This window comes from Seriola dumerili, unplaced genomic scaffold (genome assembly GCF_002260705.1).
Source record: "Seriola dumerili isolate Sdu_G_001 unplaced genomic scaffold, Sdu_1.0 BDQW01000756.1, whole genome shotgun sequence".
Taxonomy (NCBI): Eukaryota; Metazoa; Chordata; class Actinopteri; order Carangiformes; family Carangidae; genus Seriola; species Seriola dumerili.
The window spans coordinates 896,429-917,132 of NW_019175011.1; the positions used below are offsets into that span (position 1 = coordinate 896,429).

At 38.9% G+C, this 20,704-nt stretch overlaps 1 protein-coding gene across 1 annotated transcript; it reads right to left on the minus strand.

Moving 5' to 3' along the window:
• Positions 1-1,772: 1,772 nt before the first annotated feature.
• LOC111236911 (neurexophilin-1-like) lies at positions 1,773-12,582 on the minus strand. Its single transcript, XM_022765823.1, has 2 exons — positions 12,529-12,582; positions 1,773-2,579 (listed from the first exon to the last, which is right to left on the minus strand). The coding sequence occupies exons 1-2, from the start codon at positions 12,580-12,582 to the stop codon at positions 1,773-1,775; spliced, it is 861 nt and encodes a 286-aa protein (XP_022621544.1).
• Positions 12,583-20,704: the final 8,122 nt, after the last annotated feature.

Genomic DNA, 20,704 nt, shown 5'->3' on the forward strand with positions numbered 1-20,704 from the left:
TATTGGATGTCGTCCAGGCTGCCATTAGCAGTAACTGTGTCGCGCATACCATCGCGTACACTATGAAAGAGCACTGAATTTAAATAGACAGCAGTGATCGCGCCCCTAGGTGCACATTTGTACTTTTTTACAGGTTTTCTATCGGCACTTTAATTCATTCTTTCTATGGTGTTGACTCTGCAGAGCTCCCACTTACACTATGTTCATTTCCTCTAAATGCTTCACGTGGAGCCACTGGCTCTCAATTTATGTAATGAAGGTTTAATAGCCAATTGGAACATCCAATATCATTAACAGCCAGTGTTAGTCTCATCCTGAATTTGCCTTTTTTATTTTTTTAATAACCAGAGGTGCAGACGTTTGATAGGTGGAATATGTGATTAGCACCTGCTGTTCAATGTATGTCCTGTCTCCACTGGAGCAAGAAACCACATTTTACCACTTCTCACATCTTAGCACAGTGTTTCTTCTTTTTCAGCCTCTGTGAATCAGCATCTCTACGATTTCCATGTTTTCACCTCTTCTAATATCTCTTTTTTTTTTTTAAAAACACTTTTGACCTCGTTTCTTTTTCTCGTTCTCTGACACTTTTCTATAAAAAATGATTATTCTAGCATGTACAGATAGTTATTTTTGGATAATGTGGGGGCACGGTGGCTCTGACACTTCTTACTACTGGCTGCTTGTCATGTTAGTGATGCGTGAGTTGAGATTTATTATACTGGACTTATTATAAGGTGTCTCAAATGTCTAAAATGGAAATGCAGGAGTGACAAAACAGCAGAATTAGAGCACAGTAATGTTTGATTTGTTTTTTTTAAGAAGCAGTGCAGAAAAATGATCTTCTGTATCTCTGTCATCGTGTGTGTCTTCTGCAAGTTTTATTTATTTATTGCGACATTTACTTGCTTATGTTTGATCTGACGGGAGCCCTCCATTGTTTTCATTTACTGCGCGCCACCCGTGGCCTTAAAACTGCTAACACATAACACAGAATTAAAATAGAAGTACTTCTTTTTTTTCTTTTTACTCCTGTAACACTCGTGACTTGATGGAGATTATTTCTGACAGCTGCAATAACATGAAAATATAGATGGACGTTATTCAGTTGTTTACCACATTCGGTTCATGCATGGACATGGACGAGATTCCAACAACAATATCAGAGAGGTATATTCACTCTAACAATCACACTGCAGAAAACAACACCACTCAAAATATGTTTGCTTTTTCCATTATGTCCTCTAATGCATACTGACAGATTCTTCTTATTTGCATTGACATTTACGTGTTCGCGATGATTACCAGAGACTGATTGGAAAAGACAGAAAGCATGATTGAGACGGAAATACACTATCAACATAAACAACGAAATTAGCAGGAGAAAACATTAATAAAATTGTTTTCTGGTCTTTGTGTGGAATCCACAATATTTACATAAATACAATCAGCATATTTTTACGGTTGGCTTGAGAATTTCCTTTCGATGTAAGTAGCTATGCATATAATATGAGTATTGCAAGCCTATAAATGCTTCCCTAAATGCTCTCTCATAATGACCAGGGCAGGTCTGTTCATTGGAGCAATTTCAGTCTCGCGACAAGGATATGTTAGCTGTAATAATGCTTGTCAACATTTCAAGTTTGAAGTGTCTTGACTCCATTTTCATTCAAACAATGTGACATCGCTCAGGATCCGACAGCCTGTCTCTGTGTCCTTTTTTTTTTTTTTCCTTTTTTCTTTTTTCCCCCCCGCCTCGTCTGGTCACATGATCACCCGGTGGGGAGGTAAGGGGTGTCACTGTGGTAGTTGTAGTCTGGACACACCTTCTGCACCAGCTTGTAGTCGGTGCTGTAGAAGGTGATGAAGATGCAGATGACTTTGAAGGGCTTGGAGCACAGCCAGGACACGTGGCTCTGGGTCTGCTCCTGCGGGCAGCTCTGCGATGGGTCATGGGCACACAGTGAGTTCCTGGTGCCCTTCTCCACCTTCTCGTACTCCACCCTGCAGTTGAACAGCTTGGTGTCCTTGGTCTCCAGAGCTGTCTGCTGCTGCTGCTGCTGCTGCTGGTGGTGATGGTGGTGGTACTGCTGGTGCTGCTGGTGGACCTGGAACTCCACAGCTTTGGTCGGAGGAACAAGTCCCACGGACACGTTGCCCTGACCGGTGGAGTTGTGGCGGAAGTAGACGCTGAACGTCCCGTTACCGTGATCCACGATTTTACCGGTGATGAGAAGGTTGAGCTTCACCGTCTTGATGTTAGAATGAAAGTCGCCCCAACCGAACATCTTCTTGAACTTGCCGGTCTTGACAATGGGCCTCCTCTTCGTCCTGGATCGAGGGTCGTGGGGGTTTGAAGCGTTGTAAAGCCAGTTCCACTGCTCCTGTTTAGAGAAGGAGTCTGCGTCATCGTAGTTCAGATCCAGAGAGGTGAAGTTCTCTTTGCCATCGAGTGTCTGGGACAGCAGGCGGCTGATGGAGAAGGCCTTGCTGCTGTCGGCCCAGTAGGTCTTCACTTTGGATTTTGAGCTCTCTCTTAAGTCCGAATTTCCTGAACTCGGTGAATCAGCACTGGTGGCCTGGAAGAAGAAGAAGAACAACAACAAAAAATGGTGAAAGTTAGTGAGAAGTCTCCAACTGGAAAACACTTAGGCTGCACAAGACTCAGATAGGCTGATGGTGACTTTTTGGAGTATAAATTATTAGAGCATGCTATAAGGATGAAATGTGCGTCAGATTTAGGACCACTGGGATCTGTTCATTTGAACTGGTCTGTCCTCCAAAAGAAAAATGAAAACAACAGTCATTTCAGCCAATGGCCAAAAACAACATATGTTTACCTTCAAGTGGCAAAGCCCACTAGCTGGTAGGAATTATACTCAGTCGTGAGCGAATAAGGAAATAATCCACAGATGGAGGAGGCCGGACAAAAACATTAGACTTTGGTATGTGGAGACGGCTGTTTCTTTTAACCGTGACCATGATTGTTCCATTAACTTCATAAAGCTTTTATTATTTTGACCATGATGCTAAAGGTCTCCTGACCTCAACAAAGTACACTACACAGTTTCCTTATCATCAACCAAGTACCTCAACCTCACCAAGAGAAAACAGATTTACCTTTCAACAGTGATTTGTTACGGTTGTGGACGACACAGATGAATGATGTCGTCCTGCTGACGACTGTCAGAGCACAAACAAAGTATTATAATTATTAATTCTGTTGTTCAATTTAAAGGAATTGTTGCTTTAAATCCATCATGTTGTATTTACGTCACATAACACCAGCAAAGCTTAAAACGGCATCATATTTTGCTTCCAGTTTGACATGTTCACGTCTTGTTGCAATCACACAAAATTATTAGAGTTACGGCTGTTTATCTCAAATCTGTATTTACCCTGTTTGGTGAAATGTTTTTCAACAGAAACAGGTGGGACCTACTGTGAAAACATTTTCTGTTATTGAAACAAATGTCGAAGGAATCCTTTGAAGGAGGACTGTGACCAGAACTGTATCCATAGAACTTACATTAATTTTGCACCTCATGAATTACAACCAAAGCTCAGTGTCAGTGTGAGAGGCAATGTAATCTTTATTTATTTAGAGAGGCAGAAAGTAAGTGAGTGGACATCGATGTTGGTGGATGTGACTGAAGCGTTTCAAGCCAGAGAGTCAGAGATGTGTCTTGTAGCAGTCTGACTATTGATGTTGGCTTTATTGTGTTGGTGATTGTAAGTTTATTTGAACGATTAATAACGATGATCTTTCCCTCCCCTTGACCTCACAGAAATGAACAAACATTGTCACTGAATGTGATCTGTGTTTTATGCAGAAGGTCAGCGTTCTGTCAGGCATTAGTGCTGTTTGGACACACTGTGAGCTCGTTTTGTGTTTCCTCAAAATCTGTGGACATCCTTCCAACATACAGGACCAATCTCCTTGGTGACAGTAAAAAAAAAAAAAAGACACACCACCAACAAATACAGATGATTTATCCGTCCTCGAGCGCGTCAGCGCCCATAACAAACGGTGTTAATGCTGTAACTAAGTCTTACGGTGTGTGAAACATCTTGTGCGGAGCGTCCTAATCAAGATTAAGGGTATTCCTGCCATACATCGAGATGAATGAAGCGCTCCTCGGGTGCAGACGTGATGCAACAGCAGACTATTACCTGCTGAATGTGCCCTGAATGGATGATTGATGATTCATTCTGTGTCTCTCCTCTAACAATCACACAGATGAGAGAGCGAAGACTCCCCGTGCACCCCACAGAGGCCTGTGACAGTGATGTCCAAACCCCGGCCGAGGAACGTGACAGCAGATCTATCTGGTCGAAGCGTTTATATTTCGTACCTGCACGCTGCGATCAATACTCTGAAAATAAGGTCTTCTCTCATTCAGAAAGTTCACTGAATGACATTGTAGCACTGTAGACCGGAGTGTGAGACGAGCTTTCGTTAACTAAACCGTTTGCAGGAGTTGTGATCTTCCTCTGAAGCCCGCCTTCGTTTAATGCACTTGGCTTCAGAGTGGAGGAGTTTGAAAAGATGGCCTACAGCTGTTTTGAAGAGACCGCGATGATGAATGACCTGATGTGAGCGAACCGTTAGTGGCATTGTGGAGACTTTGGCTTAGTAGCTGTTTCATCCCCCACCCCACCCCTCTGAGTAGAGATAGACAGCCTGAGCCTTTTTTAAATGCAACATGATACACGGAGATTGAAGCTTTTCAAACCCAGAAGAAGTTTTGAAACAGCCAGATCTTTGCAGCCGGTTGGTTCTATAAAAGGAAAAGGAAAGCTGCGGGACCTTCACAGGGAAATGTTTGTAGTGATGAGGTCAAGAGGAATGTGAATTTCAGCAGTTTCCTTGTGCAGTGGGGCAGTTAAACTGTATTAATGAACACCTCCTTTTGTCTTCCGTTGCTGGAAACAAAAGTCTGTCGTGTTGCCTGATGTATTGTAAAAAGATAAAGTGAGTGTGAGGAAGAGGGAGGCTTCCTGTTCAGGATTTATTTGCACCATTATAGTCAAACATAAAGCTCCTTAGGATGTAAAAGTTCAGTGAAATAGTATCTTATAGACTGTCAGCCAAGGAGCTATAAAGTCGATTATCACATAATAGCTCAGTCTTTATTTTTGGGTTTGAGAATATTTCATGTTTGATCATGTTTCAGTCATTTCTGTTCATTTAATGGTGCAAATTAAAGCATTTCAAAGGATAACACTAAGCTAAGCTAAGTTGATGGGCTAACACTTTAAGTCCCCCCGTTTAGCATTTAATAGCAGCACGTAAACATTTAATAAATGGTTTTAAACATACAATAGTCTAGTGTTTATTAATGCGTTTGTTAACAATTATAACTCCGGTGGGCAACGAAAACCGTCTCTGTTTGTTTAAATAGTTGTAATGATATAAAATATGTCTTCACAGGAGAAGTTATAATTGCTGATGAATACTGTGCATTAATAAACATTTAAAATGTCCCTATAGCTGCCGTTAAACTACATGTTATATGCCATTTTTTGAGTGTTTGTGTACTGCTTATAAATGCTAAATAAGAGGACTTTAAGTGTTCCAGTTTTTACTGACATTTTTATACACTTAATGTCACAAGGTGGAAAATAATGTTGAGGAAAAACTGGTGAACTTGGATGGGTTTCTAACACTTGATCCTCTGTGAGTTTGAATGTGGATTCAGTTTAAGATGTTTCCAGTCTTTCTAAAAGGATAAACTGTCTCTAAATGACCTTTGACTGCGAATGCGAAACTCTAAGCCCCATTTATTTGTCCTGATTTTTTCTATTCTGAGTCGTTAAATGACTGTAGTCTCTAGTGATCAAATGAAATATCATTTTCTTAGTGCAGTAATTACTGATGCTTCTCAGTAACTGGGTTTCAGTCTCAACGGAGTCCTGAAACCAGATCAAGGGATATTAGGAAACTGCTTTGAGCTGGTTTAAGTGACTGTCAGGCTAATAAGTGGCAGTGTGTATGTGTGGATGCAGCGTTTTGAGGTGTAAATGTGAAGAACATTTCCCAAACAGTGCAGATCCGAGCAGGTTTACGAGCCAGGTGGTTTGAATTTTTATCATTTTGTCAAGCGGGAAATTAGATTGCCTACAACATAATGTTTTGAAAAGCTACGTAATTTTCTGCAACTTCATGTGATGAATAATTTTGTAAGAGGAGGTGTCACTGGAATCAATTTTTTCGAGGGGATTTCTTCACTATTTTTCTTCCAAGATTATCAAAATTACACAGCACATCTGAAGTGCGTGCCCAGTCATCGTCAGACCTAATTCCTTGTTGTGGAAACTCGCTCTGTTGTCACCGGCGTTATGTATGGTCCCCAAACTGTGACATGCAATTAGCTTTCATCTAAAGCACCTGACAGTCTCTGGATTAGAGCACTCGGAGGCACATTCACAGAGACCCCACTTCACGGATTAGAGCCCAACCTGTAATCCAGCCCGGGGAGATTAGGCAGATCAGAGGCAGTCCTGACTAAAGCAACGTTTATATCCAGAACACCCCGACTGACTGCACCAACACTCGGAGGGCCAAGATTTACCTCTTGCTGGCTTCAAAAACATGCAAGTGAGGCACAAAGAGAGAGTGTGAGTGTTAGATGCATGAATGTGTCTGGAGGAGATACTGCAGAGAGAAAAGAGGCAGAGAGCTGCTGGATAAAGGACAGGGGGAAAAAAAGAACAAACATGGAGGCGTAAAGGTCAACAGTCACACTTTGATAACTTTGGGTTTAACAGATATTGGTTTGTCAATAGTGGATTTTATTAAATATCAAATAAGGGACAAACAAAATTGTGGGATAAAGGTGAACTGTCTTTGTTTAATTAAAATTCATTTTCTGAATTTGATTTGATTTCAGGGGTTGTTGTTGTTGCAGCATTACGCAACGTTTTTGGTTCGGACGTGTCCTTAAAATGAAGCGGTAACTACCACTTGCGACCATTCGTTACAGGTTGGGGTTATGTCAATCAATTGTGAGCGGTTCAACCGAGCAGTGAATTTCCCATCTAAACTTCTGAGAGAAAATAAAAACGATCCGGCCTCTCACCAGACAAAAGCAAAGATTAGAGAGAAATCTGCAAAAATGCAAAATGCCATTTTCCCATTAATTATCTTGCGACCCCTCAGACGTCTGTTGTGACCCAGTGGAGGGGTCCCCACCCTCCAGTTCAGAACCACTACCTTTGGGGAATCTTACCAGTGATTTCAGCCCATTTACTGTAAATCATGATACTTTGTGAAATATCACCTCTAATGTAAAAGTCAGAAAAAGATGTGCACACTGAACAGAGAGCTGTCAATACATTTAATTTAACAAAGAAATATTTCAATCTAACTGAGATCTTTGTCACGCGTCATTTAGAGGTAAAATGATATAATGATAATCGATTAATTGTTAAAATCATTTCTTAAGAACTTTAAGAAATTGTATGTAAATGTAAACATGAATTGGTTTTGGGATTGTTTGGTTGGACAAAACAAGTGATTTGAAGACGTCAACTTGAACTTTAAGAAATTGTATGTAAATGTAATTTTTTTTAGATCAAATGTATTAATCAAGAAAGTAATCAGATTAATCGATAATGAAGAAGATGATGATCTAATTACGTGTCCAAAAAAAGGGCTTGAACAGGAAAAGTACAAACTAGCAGTTGACCTGAATTAATGTCAAAGTGTGCAACAAAGAAATAAAGAAAAGAAAAGAAAAGAGGATACATGATATCCACTGCTGAGAGAAACATCCATTATTCAAAAAGGAAACAATTAGCTTCTGCATAAAAGAAATAGTAAGTAGTAAGTTTATCTATATGTTTCCATGCTGCTGTGTTTTATTAGTTATTAAGAAGCTATTTGTCTCCATTCATTCCTCTATATGAAAAAACTCTTCAAGGACAAGGTTGGAGATAATTGTGCTGTTATCAACTAATCCCAAACAAACAATAAGTCGACCGTACCGAGTGCAGCCAATAGATGTGACGTATCTCCTCCCTCTGTTCCACAGACAGTCGTAAAGAAATTAAACATTAAAACGAGCCATAATGTTTCACTGGGTGACACGTTCCAATACCACGAACATGGGCACTGCAGTTTATTTTGAATCAATCCCACATACGCTGTCCTGCTGCTGTAAGCACTCACTTGTGCACCAAACGTGTATTAATCCGCAGCTGAAAATAGTTCCAAACTAAATGCACTATTTACTCCTGTTTGAGCAACAGTTGCTAATAACAGTGCCCAAGTGTTTTAGGAAATTATGTAGGCTTTTTAAAAATAATAATAGTGATAATGAAAGCACATATTTTTGAGCTGTTTCTAAAGATTTACGTCTTGCTCAGAGACACAGACTAACACACTGTTGGTTTTCTTGGGGTTTGTTGACAATAGAAAGTAAAGAATAACACCAGCCTTATCTTTAAAACTTGAGAAAATTAGTTGTGTAATCCCTCGCAGTGGATGCTAAATCTGACGTTCACTGTAATAAATTACCAAACTTAAGCAAGTTTAAAGGGATTTTCCATTTGTGCAGAAATAATTGGAAACCAATGGCTGCCAATCTAAAAATCTAAAACTTTACACGTTTGAAAATTGTCAGGAAAATGTCAAATTTCTAAAACATGCAAATGTCCTGATGTAGTCCTTTAAAGAGCTGCTGTTAGCTCCCTGAAAACATATTTTCTAAATCAGCGTTTTGCAATGAGTGATGGGTTTCTATATGAACACAACATTTTCATTCTTTCTAAAGTCTGAACAATTTTAAATCCCAATGTGAGACTTTCTGCTTCCTGTTTTCTCTGTGCCATTCTCACTGTTTTCAGATGGGCAGAAAAAAAAAATGTGATGTCAAATACTTCAATAGCATCAGTCAGGATTCAGCAACATAACAACAGTTCTTGGGTTGTTTGCTCATACCCGCTGTCAATCAAATCACAATCACACAGTCCTCGTGAAGCAGATCAGATGAGTTTTGAGCTTTAAACTCTTAATTAATAATAAGTACATGTAAGGATTATTTTTTACTGAGCTTTAACTTTGATTGTTGCACATTAAGCAATAAATATTTAATGTCACGGAAGATTAAATACTTTCTAAAACAGAAACAAAAATGATTTGAAACCATACTTCCAAGGGGCTTTAAAGATATTACATAAAAGTAAAATATATTTGTTATCAGTAGCCTTTAATGGGTAGTAGTGATTTAGTATTGCACCTCCATATAAGTTTGGCAGAGGCTGAGATGTCCTGAATTTTAATCTCTAGTATCAGTCGGGCTAATATACCCCCCCCCCCCCAAAACAAGCAAAAGCATCTTTTTGTTCGACCATAACTACTTTCCTTCCGAACTCCACGCTTACAGCTAGAAACACAGACCTCGGTGTGTGCCAGAACAACTGGTATCACACCTGCTTACACAAAGTCACGTCGGTCACAGCCTCGTGCAGCAGTATGAAAAAATGTAATTTATGGTATATATGAAATACAGTGAAGGATGTGAAAGATATTCAAACGTAGCTTCCAATCATATTTAGAGGCTTTCATTTCACAGCTCGGAGTTTTTCTAACTTTTCGACCTGCAATTTGTTAAGCAGGAGTCCCCCACCCCCCACCCCCACTAAAACCTCATTTAACTGTTTGTTAATATTGTTCCCAGCTTCGGCTTATGAGGCAGAATCCCTCGGCAAGATAACACAAACAGCATCAGTATGCAGAAGTCCTTTAGGAAACGACTCACAGATTGCCAGATGCAGCATATAGGCAGGCTGTTGGACAAACCTAAATGCTATCTACTCTTGGCGAGACTGTGATAAGGCGCAGGCGTCCGCTCTTTGAAACAGGAAGATAAACAACCCCGGCTTCCCTCGGGAGCTCGGAGGATATTCTATGGGCTGGACCTCCAAACAGCCAACAAATTCCACCTTTAATAGAAGCTCCGGAGGAGCCAGATGACTCGGCGGTGGGCTGTACACAAAACCTTGCGAGGAAGAATGAAAGTGTGTGTCAGTTTTCATTTACTTGAATGCTGCGGCTGCTGTGACTTGTGTGTGGGGAGGATTTGTGAATGCGACACTTCTAGTTTAACAGAGTTAGAATAGAGAGGGACTGGGCTGATAGCAGATTTGGGCTGCCACTTTGCAATCTTGATTGCATGCTGTGAGTTCAGCTGCAGCGCTCAGAAATTAATAGAGTGGTTGTTCTTTAATAGTTTTTGTGCATTAATGCTGCACCGCAAACGTTTTGAAAAGAAGAGAGGGGAGTTCAGTGGATTTATTTAGTTTTAAATTTTGAAGTATTAAACTGATGCTCTTATCCAGAGAGGCTTAAAGTGTGAGGAGCTATTAGAGTTTGGATCAAGGACATGTGGCTGTTATGGGATCAAACCTGTGACCTTTGGGCGATGAGGCAGTCACTAACCTCCGGCTGCATCTCGCAGTAAAAGCTTATTTTAATCTAATTTGTGGCTTTCAGACGCCATGAATCACAAAAACTATCTATCGTAACAAGAAGAAGAGCTCGAGAAGAAAAACAAAATATGTCGGTAATCATCTTGAGTTTTGTTTGAAAGAAATGCTCCTTTAGAGAGGAAGGTAGCTGAAGAGTCCTTACTGTGTTGATGCCGTCCTTTAGAGTGTCTTCCGACTGAGCACTTGGGATATGATTGTCGTCATAGTCATTTACAGTGAATTTAACTCGCCTTGTGAGGTCCCCCTGTAGTTGAGCTGATGGATCAACTAAGGGCATTTGACACCCACTAAGAGTTTAGGTCTATATTCTCCCAGTGATATCAAAGTGTTACCTGAGGGGGGTCAGAGATGATGACAAATCAAAAAGTGTGTCAAGACATCACAGGCAGCTGTGGATGGAGCCGAGTCCTATCACTGCAGCTCCACTTTGAGAGGCCAGGGCACAATTATTACCATGACTTCTGAGGAGGATAAATACTGTGCACGGACAGACTGCAGGATATTAGAGCGGGGCAGTTTGAAGAAGAAGGAGGAGGAGGAGGGAAAAAAAAACCCCTAGCCACCAGTTTTCCAACTTACCCAGAGGAAAAATGCATAATCATATTATTTCACACACGACTTGGTTCAAAGGCGGCCAAAATAAGTTTGTGAGGTTCCCATGGGTCTGTCAATCTGTTGAAGGAGCTCCAGGCGAAAGCTTAGGATGCACCGAGTACGAAACAATTATGATCATCCCATTAAAGCATAGCGAAGCAATTTGGCAGCCCAGTCTGGAAAAAAACATTCCCATCAAGTGATGCTATGAGATCAGCTCGCTCTCACTACCACGATGCTTTTGTACGTATAATTCACACATTTAATCATTAATGTTTGTCTCTATATTGTGACAATAGGGGAATCCATGTTAGTTAATGTTATTGCTTCTGAAATCGAAGAATCCTTGTGTCCCTTCAAAGCAGGAAAGGGCTTCGTAAAGTAAAAGAAAAGGGGGGGTCGGTGGTGGTGGTGGGGTGAAATGATTAGTGTGCTTAGTCAGCTGTGAAATTGAGTTTATGGTTTTCGAGACGGTGAATTCAATTCGATAATGGGTATTAAGTTGTAGAGAATAATTAATAGTAATTGACTTCTTTCCATCACTATGCAAATTAAACACAGATAACACCACGGGAGCTTTTTAAGGCCAGTCAAGTTTGTAGGGATTAAGTTTATGGAATTTTTGTTGGAGAGAGGAGTGGCTCCTGTTCTGCTTTGATTGCTTTGTTGACAGATTTATCAGTGGGTGAGGGGTTACTGTCTCTCTGAGGATTAAAGGAATTGGGTTGTCACAAACTGTCAAGGCATTGAGTTAGGAGCATTCTGGTATGTTTGTCATAATGGGCTCAGGCTGTTCTCCACCGTACTGTCAAATACACTCTTATTGAACCGCATCTGTAAATGGGAGAAAGGAGGGGAAAATGCAAAGGAAGGATTGAATTGATAGTGCTGAGGGAGAAATATCCAGCGGGTGGGTGTGTGTGTGTGTGTGTGTGTGTGTGTGTGTGTGCGGGTGGATTTGTCAAAGATGCAGATTTGAATTTGGGAAGCTTGCGTTCACACTGACATTTGTTAATTTATGAAGATATTAATGAGTCACTGCATGGAGTAGTTAGAAAATCTGGTTTGTGGGTGTTGAAATTTATCATCACAGGTATCAAATTTACGGAAAACACTACAAAAACATGCTTTTAACTCAACTCCATCAGGTAACATTACCTGGAGAAGGGAAGAAAATGACATTATGCTGAACATTTTTCTAGGTTTTCACATCACAAGACAGCAACTAACATGATGTTGAAATACATTTCTTGTTTTAACGCCGTGAGGTCTTTGCGCCGCCTGAAACTCACTTGTCTAAAACGTCTCTTTGTGGACATCCCTTGATGTTGCTGCTGCTAAATGAGTCCGAACATTAATCACAGAAATCGTGGAGATATTAGAACACATGAAAATAAAAAAATTAAAAAAAAGGTCAAATCAAAATGACATTTAACTCACCAGAGAGATGACTGACAGCAGCACAGCGGCAGCCCACAGACATGTGGTCTTCATGCCTCTTTGTGGAACGTCTCCCCTCATGTCAAACTGTCCTTGATCTTCTCAGCCGCAAAAAAAAGAAATCTCCTCCTGACTGAACCGGTATCAGCTGCCGAACTTGAGGAGAAATAAAGAGTGAGGAAGGCGGTCCTGAGGCGAGACAGCAGAGATGAATCTTCTCAGGCTCATTCAGGAGGGTCAGATGTCTGATGTTAAAACGGTTCAAGTGACTAACTGGGGTGTTCTTGGAGGCAGTGGAGGCGCTGTGGTGAGAACGGAGGTGTTTGTAGATCTGACTGTCAGTGTGGAGGAATGTTTTATATAGTGCGCTCTGAGGTTCAGAGAGAGAGAGAGAGAGAGAGAGAGAGGAGGGAGGGAGAGAGAAATAGAGTGAGTGAGGAGGGGGGGGGGGGAGGGAGAAAGGGGGAAGCAGGGAAGGAGGTTCACATTATAGACTTTTTATAGGCAACTTTTCCTTCAACGTCGTCAGGGGCTGACATCTAGTGGCCGTCAGCTGCAGTGGCTTTTCTTTTTTCTGTACATCACTCTCTGTGAACATCAGGAGACACAGTCAGAAAATTTAGATTCACGTTCCACATATGTATTCTGTAAAAAAACAACAAAAAAAAACAGACTGTTGCCATGGTGCAGCTTTAAATAACAGCTTATTCCCATCAATACTCATTACTCATCATCTCACTTGTGGAGAGAAGTGAAATTACAACATTTAAAGGTTATTTTGGTGTATTTCATGCCAACGAATATATTTGATTTTTCTGTGGGTTTAAGTGCAAATTTTTTTTACCACACAAACAAAAATAAACTACTTGAATAATTTACTTCAATACGGACATTTTTAGTTTACTAGAGTAAATGTATTTAAAGTGCAACTTTAAATACATTTTCCAGACAGTGAGATACAAGTTTGGTCTAAATGTAGTACATCCTGTATGCTGTGCCTTTAATGAGGTATTGAGCCTTTGATAACGGGTTCAATAACTAAATATTATAAGATATGATATTAATAATAATATATCAGTAACAGCTTATTCTCATGTTTATGAATGATCATCACTAAAAACTATTTAATGACCCTGAAATTGAAACATTTTAAAGGTTACTTAGGTTTTTTATGAAATCTAATTCATCAGTTTTTTGTGTAATTTTTATTTATTTTTCCACACAAACAAAAAAAAAAACGACTTTAATAATTTCCTCTATATTGAAGACACTGTTTTGGTTATTGTTTGTTAATGCAGACTTTAAATTCATTTACCAGACGTAGCTGCAGACCTTCAGTGAACATTTTAAAGCTGAATTGTCAGTTGAATTTGTGTGTGACAAATATTTTGCCCTGCAATTATGATGAAACTCTTTTTTTATTTGGTAAACAAACGTCAAATTAGTAACTGACAAGTCCCTTAAAAGAGGATGCCAGTGATTTTACTGTTTCACTCCCACAAAGTTTGGGACCTTTGAGAGACAGAAGAAAAAAGAATAATCAGGATTGCAGCAGCAGAGGCCGATATACCCTGACTTTTAAACCGCAGTATGGGTCAGACTCTAGAACCATTAGATCCAATAAAACAACGCGATAGCATCTCTCATCAGACCTTCCCTGTCTGCTAAATGCCCTCATCTTTCAAACTCCATGACTCAGGTTCGTAACACAGACGTCAGTTAAAAATCTTTAGGCCTCAGTCCCAAGCAGCGATTAATCAAGTGATGTCACTTTTGAGTAGTACAGTGACTTGTAATCTGACATGTAAAATCAGCGACGTGCCCCTTTAAAAAGGTTTAAAAACAAGCTTAATCAAGTCTTCATTTTGAATCTAAATCAAACACCTGTCAGTTTAGTTTGTCAAATTAATTAAGTTGTAATCGTAGTTGATTTTTTTTCTGAATGAAAATTTAAATTAAAGGACAGGTTCACAATTTTGCCATATAACAACAACAACAACAACAACACGTCGAGCGTGAAACTGTTTTCATCCTGTTCATACTGATCAATAACTGGTGGAAGTGGGGTGGAACAGTCCTCGTTCTGAAGCTTAAACCTTCAACAGTCTGACTTAATCAAATCAAGTGTGTATCTTCCAAATTATAGGCTTCTTAGTGCTAAATTTCCTCTTGCTCTTCCTCTCAGTGTTTCTGTGTTGAGCTGCAGTGGAGGGATACCAACACAAAGAAGGAATTTGGTGCTAAAAACACAGGAACTTGGAAGATCCCCAGTTGATTTGATTAACTCAGGCTGCCGAGGCCTCATTTCAGCTTCAGATAAACCTTTGAACACAGTTTTTCTCAGAGCGAGGACTGTGGATTCTGTCCCTTACAGTGGAAGAGATCTGTTAACGTCCAGTATGAACAGGAGTTAAAAATACTGGACCCATCATTTAAGTGGTTAAAACCCCTACTTGTTCCTGTAAGAGCAGACCGAGAGCATTTAGAAATCGATATTATTTAGTTGTTTTACTCCTTTAAGTGACTTTTCATCACTGTTCCAGCTTAAAGGATACGTCTGGTGATATTCTTTATTTTTCTTATTGTCAACAAACCTCATGAAAAGCCCAAAACCACTAATGAATTCATCCTGCAGTAATATACATGAATCCAAATCCTCATATACTTCATATATACTCCTCCAACACTGTTAAAAACACATCGCTGTCCTGCTGATGCTATATGTGGGACACTTACTAGCTGAATACAAATGTGTATTGATCCGCAACTGAAAATAGTCCCAAACAAATGCAATATTTCTTTCAGTTTGAGTAACTTTGGCTAAAAACTACAGTGCCCAGCTGTATACTAAACTAATAAACTAATACATATTCCCATGTTTGTTTTTACAAATTTATGTTTTCAGTCTGAGCAAATGGACTTTGGGCTGAGAACCACAGACAGGTTAGGGAAGTTAAAAAATATTTAACACAACTAGGACGTTATGATGGCTGTTATTATCTGATCGCAGATATATTGGTGATTAAGGTCATTCAGAAACAGTGTCGTCGTTAGATAGTTTGTCCACCAGAGAGCATTAATACGTTTATTTTTTATCCATAAAATATCTCGGTCACAATTCCTTAAAATCAAGGTTGTTTATGTTTAAAAAGTGAATACTGGTCGATATATAGTTGGGATTTTTTGGTAACTCTTTATTTTATGTGTCTGCATATTCCAATTTATTTAAGAAGTTTCCTTGACAGAATCATACAGTATAATTAGGTCGCTGATTAGTTGCTTCACTTCCAGGTAATTCTAAATGCTAAACTAACTCAACCTTGAGACTTTTATTCCGAGGATAACAGCTGAGCTAAAAATGCAAAATGTGAAATGAGTCTGCAAACAAACATACGGCTCAGCATAAAATCAATATAAAGTTTCCAATAATAAATGAATGAGTAATAAATATTCACTGATGTTTAAGTGGAGAACTTTCTTTCATGGAAATTATTTGGGAAGTCGATAATGAACTGTTTCTTTTTCCTGTAATTGGCACCAAAGTTTGTGGTTCTTTCCAGGAAACTTTGAAGAAGTTATTAGGAAATAATGGACGTGTAAAATAAAGAGTTACCAAATGTTTTAAATGTGAAAATATTGATATGAGTATTGGCAGAGACGGATTAACAAAACCTTGGTTTTGCTCTTTTCATGGGATTTGTTGACAAAAAGAAAAATATATATAAAAACACCAGCTTTATCCTTTAATGTTCTGTTCTCTAGTGGACATATAACAATAGACAAACATGACTTCAGACTTAATAACTTTACCGTTGTGTGTTTACAACCGTGTCCTCATTTATTTTCAGTAATTCTTCCCATACATATAAACAACCTGTACAAAACGGCTGAGCCTTCGACTTTTTCTGCTTCTTTTCTCTTTCCTTTTTTGTTCACAACATACAACTTGCATCATGATAACAACAATCAGCAATATCATACACCCACTTTGCAATAGTCAAACTAAACATTTTTTGTGCAATACAAAATAAATGTACACATACTTTGAATTTTTTTTCCCAAAAAAATAAAAAAATCGCTGTTATTTACAAATCCCACAACAAAAAAAGTAAACATTCTCCACACCAGTTTTGCTTTTACATTGAACTCAGCAGAAGCGTGTTCTCTTATTATTAACATGTTGTATACTTTTTGTTTGTACAGATATTTTTTTTAATTATATTTCACCTCATGTATTATGGCTGCAAAACAGAGGAGCTATGATACGGTTACTACATGAAAAATCTTAAAACAAATTTAGTCTCTCTTTATGTCTATATGTACTGCAGTGTATAATGAGCTACAGTGTATAATGTATGCCCCATTCAAGTATTACAAACTGTATTACAGGACTGTTAGTATTTAGTTATTGTCAGTAAGGCAGAAATGACATTTGCATGACGTGAACGGTTTAAATTTATTGATCTTTCTTTTTCTTTAATCACTGCAAAATTTCAGCTTTTCCACAATGGACGTCTGTGGATAAAAAAAAAGGTTAAATAATTTGAATTGAATCAGATTTTTTTTTTTTTATGGTTAAAAAGAACTTTAAAGCAGGTGATTCATTAAAAGAAGTCACCCGCTGATATCGTAGTTTAAATCGCATAATTGCATCTGGGCAGAAATACAGTGATAACACCAGACGAAATCTACAAACCACAAAAGGTACTTTACTACAACCAAAAGATCAGTTGTGAGAAAAAAAATCTATACATATATTTACTTGAGATTCACACTTGTTTTGTAGAATGTGAGACATTTAAACATCTTTTCCTGTTGCCGTCGTTTCTCCTTCGAATGTTCTCGTGTTGACCTTAGCTGTTCCTCCGCTCTATGGTTTCGTCTGTGGAAGAGGCAGTGTTTTATGGCAATAGAAGGTAGAAGTCACATGTGCATATCATGCTGCACTAATATAGTGCAATGTAGTGCCTGAAACAAAGCAAGGGTGGAGGCAGGCAGGCAGGCAGTAGTTTTCATGAACAACTGATTGCAGGCTACTCCTCCATCAGCATCGTACAGATCAGTTTATCCCACAAACTCAGGCCTGTGTGCCTCTGAATCAAGCAAAAGGAAAAAAAAAAAAAAAGAAAGAAGAGAAGAAATGCCTCCCTTTTGTTCAAGACTGTAAAAGAGATTTGAGTCAAAACCCAGTTGAGGATTGAGAAAAAGGAATCCAAACCTTTTTATGGAGATTTTCCTCTCCCTCCTCCTCTTCCCTGCGGTGACTTTTGGCAACGTACGAGCCGTCAGAGCATCCTAAGCCTCCAGCTACTCAGCATTTTTAGGGACAAGCAGAAAAGCGTGGGGGAAGAGTTGGAGCTTGTGCTGCCATGTTCAGAGACAGCAGGAGAGAGCTGGGTCTGTCTTCTGCACCCAGCCTCTCCTGCGTCTCAAACAAGTCCTTTGATTAAACAGATGTGGATGTGTAGGGGGCAAAAAAAAAAAGGCATTTCATTGAACACGGTGGAGGTCACGAAGGCTCTGGCAAAAGAAAATACTTAAAAAAACAAAAGGGGGCTGAATGGATCTCTACTTGAAATAGTTAAACCTCGCTAGTGTCTCTGCTAAGAGGATTTTCTGTAATTTCTCCGCTCTGTGACGTGTCCATTCACGATGCAAACATCCATGTCCTTCACTGTTATGGCGTGATGAAGTGGGTTTCTATGACCGGTGAAGCGTCTTCCGGAGGACTACATGTCTGTGTCCCCGTCGTAGGCGAGAGTCAGAGGTTTTAGTCGGTTGTTTTGTTGCCTCTGTCTCTGAGGTCTCTTTGGCTTTTTGCTGCGTGAAAAGATTAAAACACAGTCAGACAGACTATTCAGATCTTCTCAGAGAAGTACTCTAACCACATGCTACCATGCTAGCCATGCACTGACATTTGTTTCAGATGAATCTGGACGTAATTATGAAAAATAAAATGCAGGCGATGAGGTCCACATCATGTGACACAGGGCTACAACAGCACATTAAAACACATTCAAAAACTGGAGAGGAAAGTAGAGTAGTAGTTTTCTGCAGATAAATTATCGACTGCATATTAAATTTAGTTGTTTCAGCTTTCATCTGAAAAAATAACTACCACACTTAAAAGTTATTAATACTGAAAGCTTCTCCTAGCCCCCATCCCAAAGGAAATGATAACCTCAACAAATAAATCAACTTTCACAGCCTTTAAAATAATAAGGCTGTCATTATTCTCTACTTTTCTTATCGTAAATCAAATCTCATGAAAAGACCAAAACTATCGCTTTAATCCGTCTCTCAACACTTTTTGACTGGCTGCCTCTCAGCTCTACGCCCATTGGTTCCCACTGAAGATGAAAATCTTTAAGAATAGTTTCCTTTTTAAAAAATGCTACATAATTCCCTGAAACAGCTGTGCACCGTAGTTTTTAGCAAACAATAGTTTAACAGGAGTAAATAGTGCATTTGGTAGGGACTATTTTCAGTGGTGGATTAATACACATTTAGTGAGTTGTATGTGGGTCTGACTCTATATTGTTTACCATCCACCAGTTTTTATGCATTTTAAATTTTCACTGTAAATTTTTATATACATTTGTATAAATTTCTGTAAAATCTGTGCTAAACTTGAATGGAAACCTGATTAGTGTCACTCACTACAACGATGTGGCTCACTGACGTGTTTTTAAAAGCTCTGGACAACAATTAAGTTTTATGGCACAGAGGATTAAGCTACAACAGGCTGTAGATAAACAGATGAAGGATCAGGTTCTCGAGGGATTTGGTCTTTTCATAGCTTTGTGCACAAAAACAAAAATTCAGATAATCACCAAAGTTATCAGTTAAGAAATACAGTCAGTCATTTGGCTGTTTGGAGAAAATATCAGAACAATCAACTGACCTTGAGACGTACAAACTACTTTAAACTAGTCAGAAAATTGCACAATTACACAGACTACTACACAGACTATGACCTGTATTGGGAGAAAACTGTCTAGAGTTTAGACCACAATCACTGCAGAGAGGATACAATATATTAATATATTAACTGTAATACAGGTTGACAGGTTTAAAACAAATACGGTTCTTTATCACGCCGTACGTCTACATTTAAAAGCATTAAAGGTATTAGTGAGTTAATTTACGTGCCCACGCTCACGCATGTGCCAGATATTTGTTACTTTGCCTCCAGGGGGAAAAGCACCATTACAAGAAGACACCTGATTTCTACCTTTGTGCTTCTGTGAGCTGTCAGCACTGCCTTAGATGCAAGATCACTCATTCATGTCTCAAAGTAATACAGTGTATAATGTGGTATTTTATGTCCTCTACAGAACTTCTGTAAAAGACAGTAAAGCAAGGATGTAGGTTTGCATATGGATGGTAGGGACATGTCACTACCAATAATTGGGGAGGACAGTATTGTCCCTACCAGTATTTCATATTACATATACAGTCATATTAGATCATTCCAGTGTGTCCTCCAACAGGCTACGTCTCCAAGACAACTGATTAAGGCATGCTGCCATTTGATTGACTGAAAGGGCGGGGACTATCTGCAGGCTCAAGTAATGTAAGGATATCACAGTAGTAACTACTGTCACCAGAAAAATATCAACTGATGTTATTTAACCATGTTATGATATTTTATGACATACTATACCATGAAGTTTTTTGACGTTTTTATGCCCCACTATATATACTATGAACTTTTTATGACATTTTATGCCCTACTATATTATGAAGTTTTTTGACAATTTATGCCTTACTATAATAAGATGTTTTTATGACATTTTATGCCTTACTATACCATGACGTTTTTATGACTTTTTATGCCTTACTATACTATGACGTTCTATGCCTTACTATACTATGTCGTTTTTATGACTTTTTATGCCTTACTATATTATGACGTTTTTATGCCTTACTATACTATGACGTTTTTATGACTTTTTATGCCTTACTATACCATGACGTTTTTATGACTTTTTATGCCTTACTATATGATGACGTTTTTATGACTTTTTATGCCTTACTATACTATGACGTTTTACGCCATACTATACTATGTCGTTTTTATGACTTTTTATGCCTTACTATACTATGACGTTTTTATGACGTTTTATGCCTTACTATACTATGACGTTTTTATGACTTTTTATGCCTTACTATA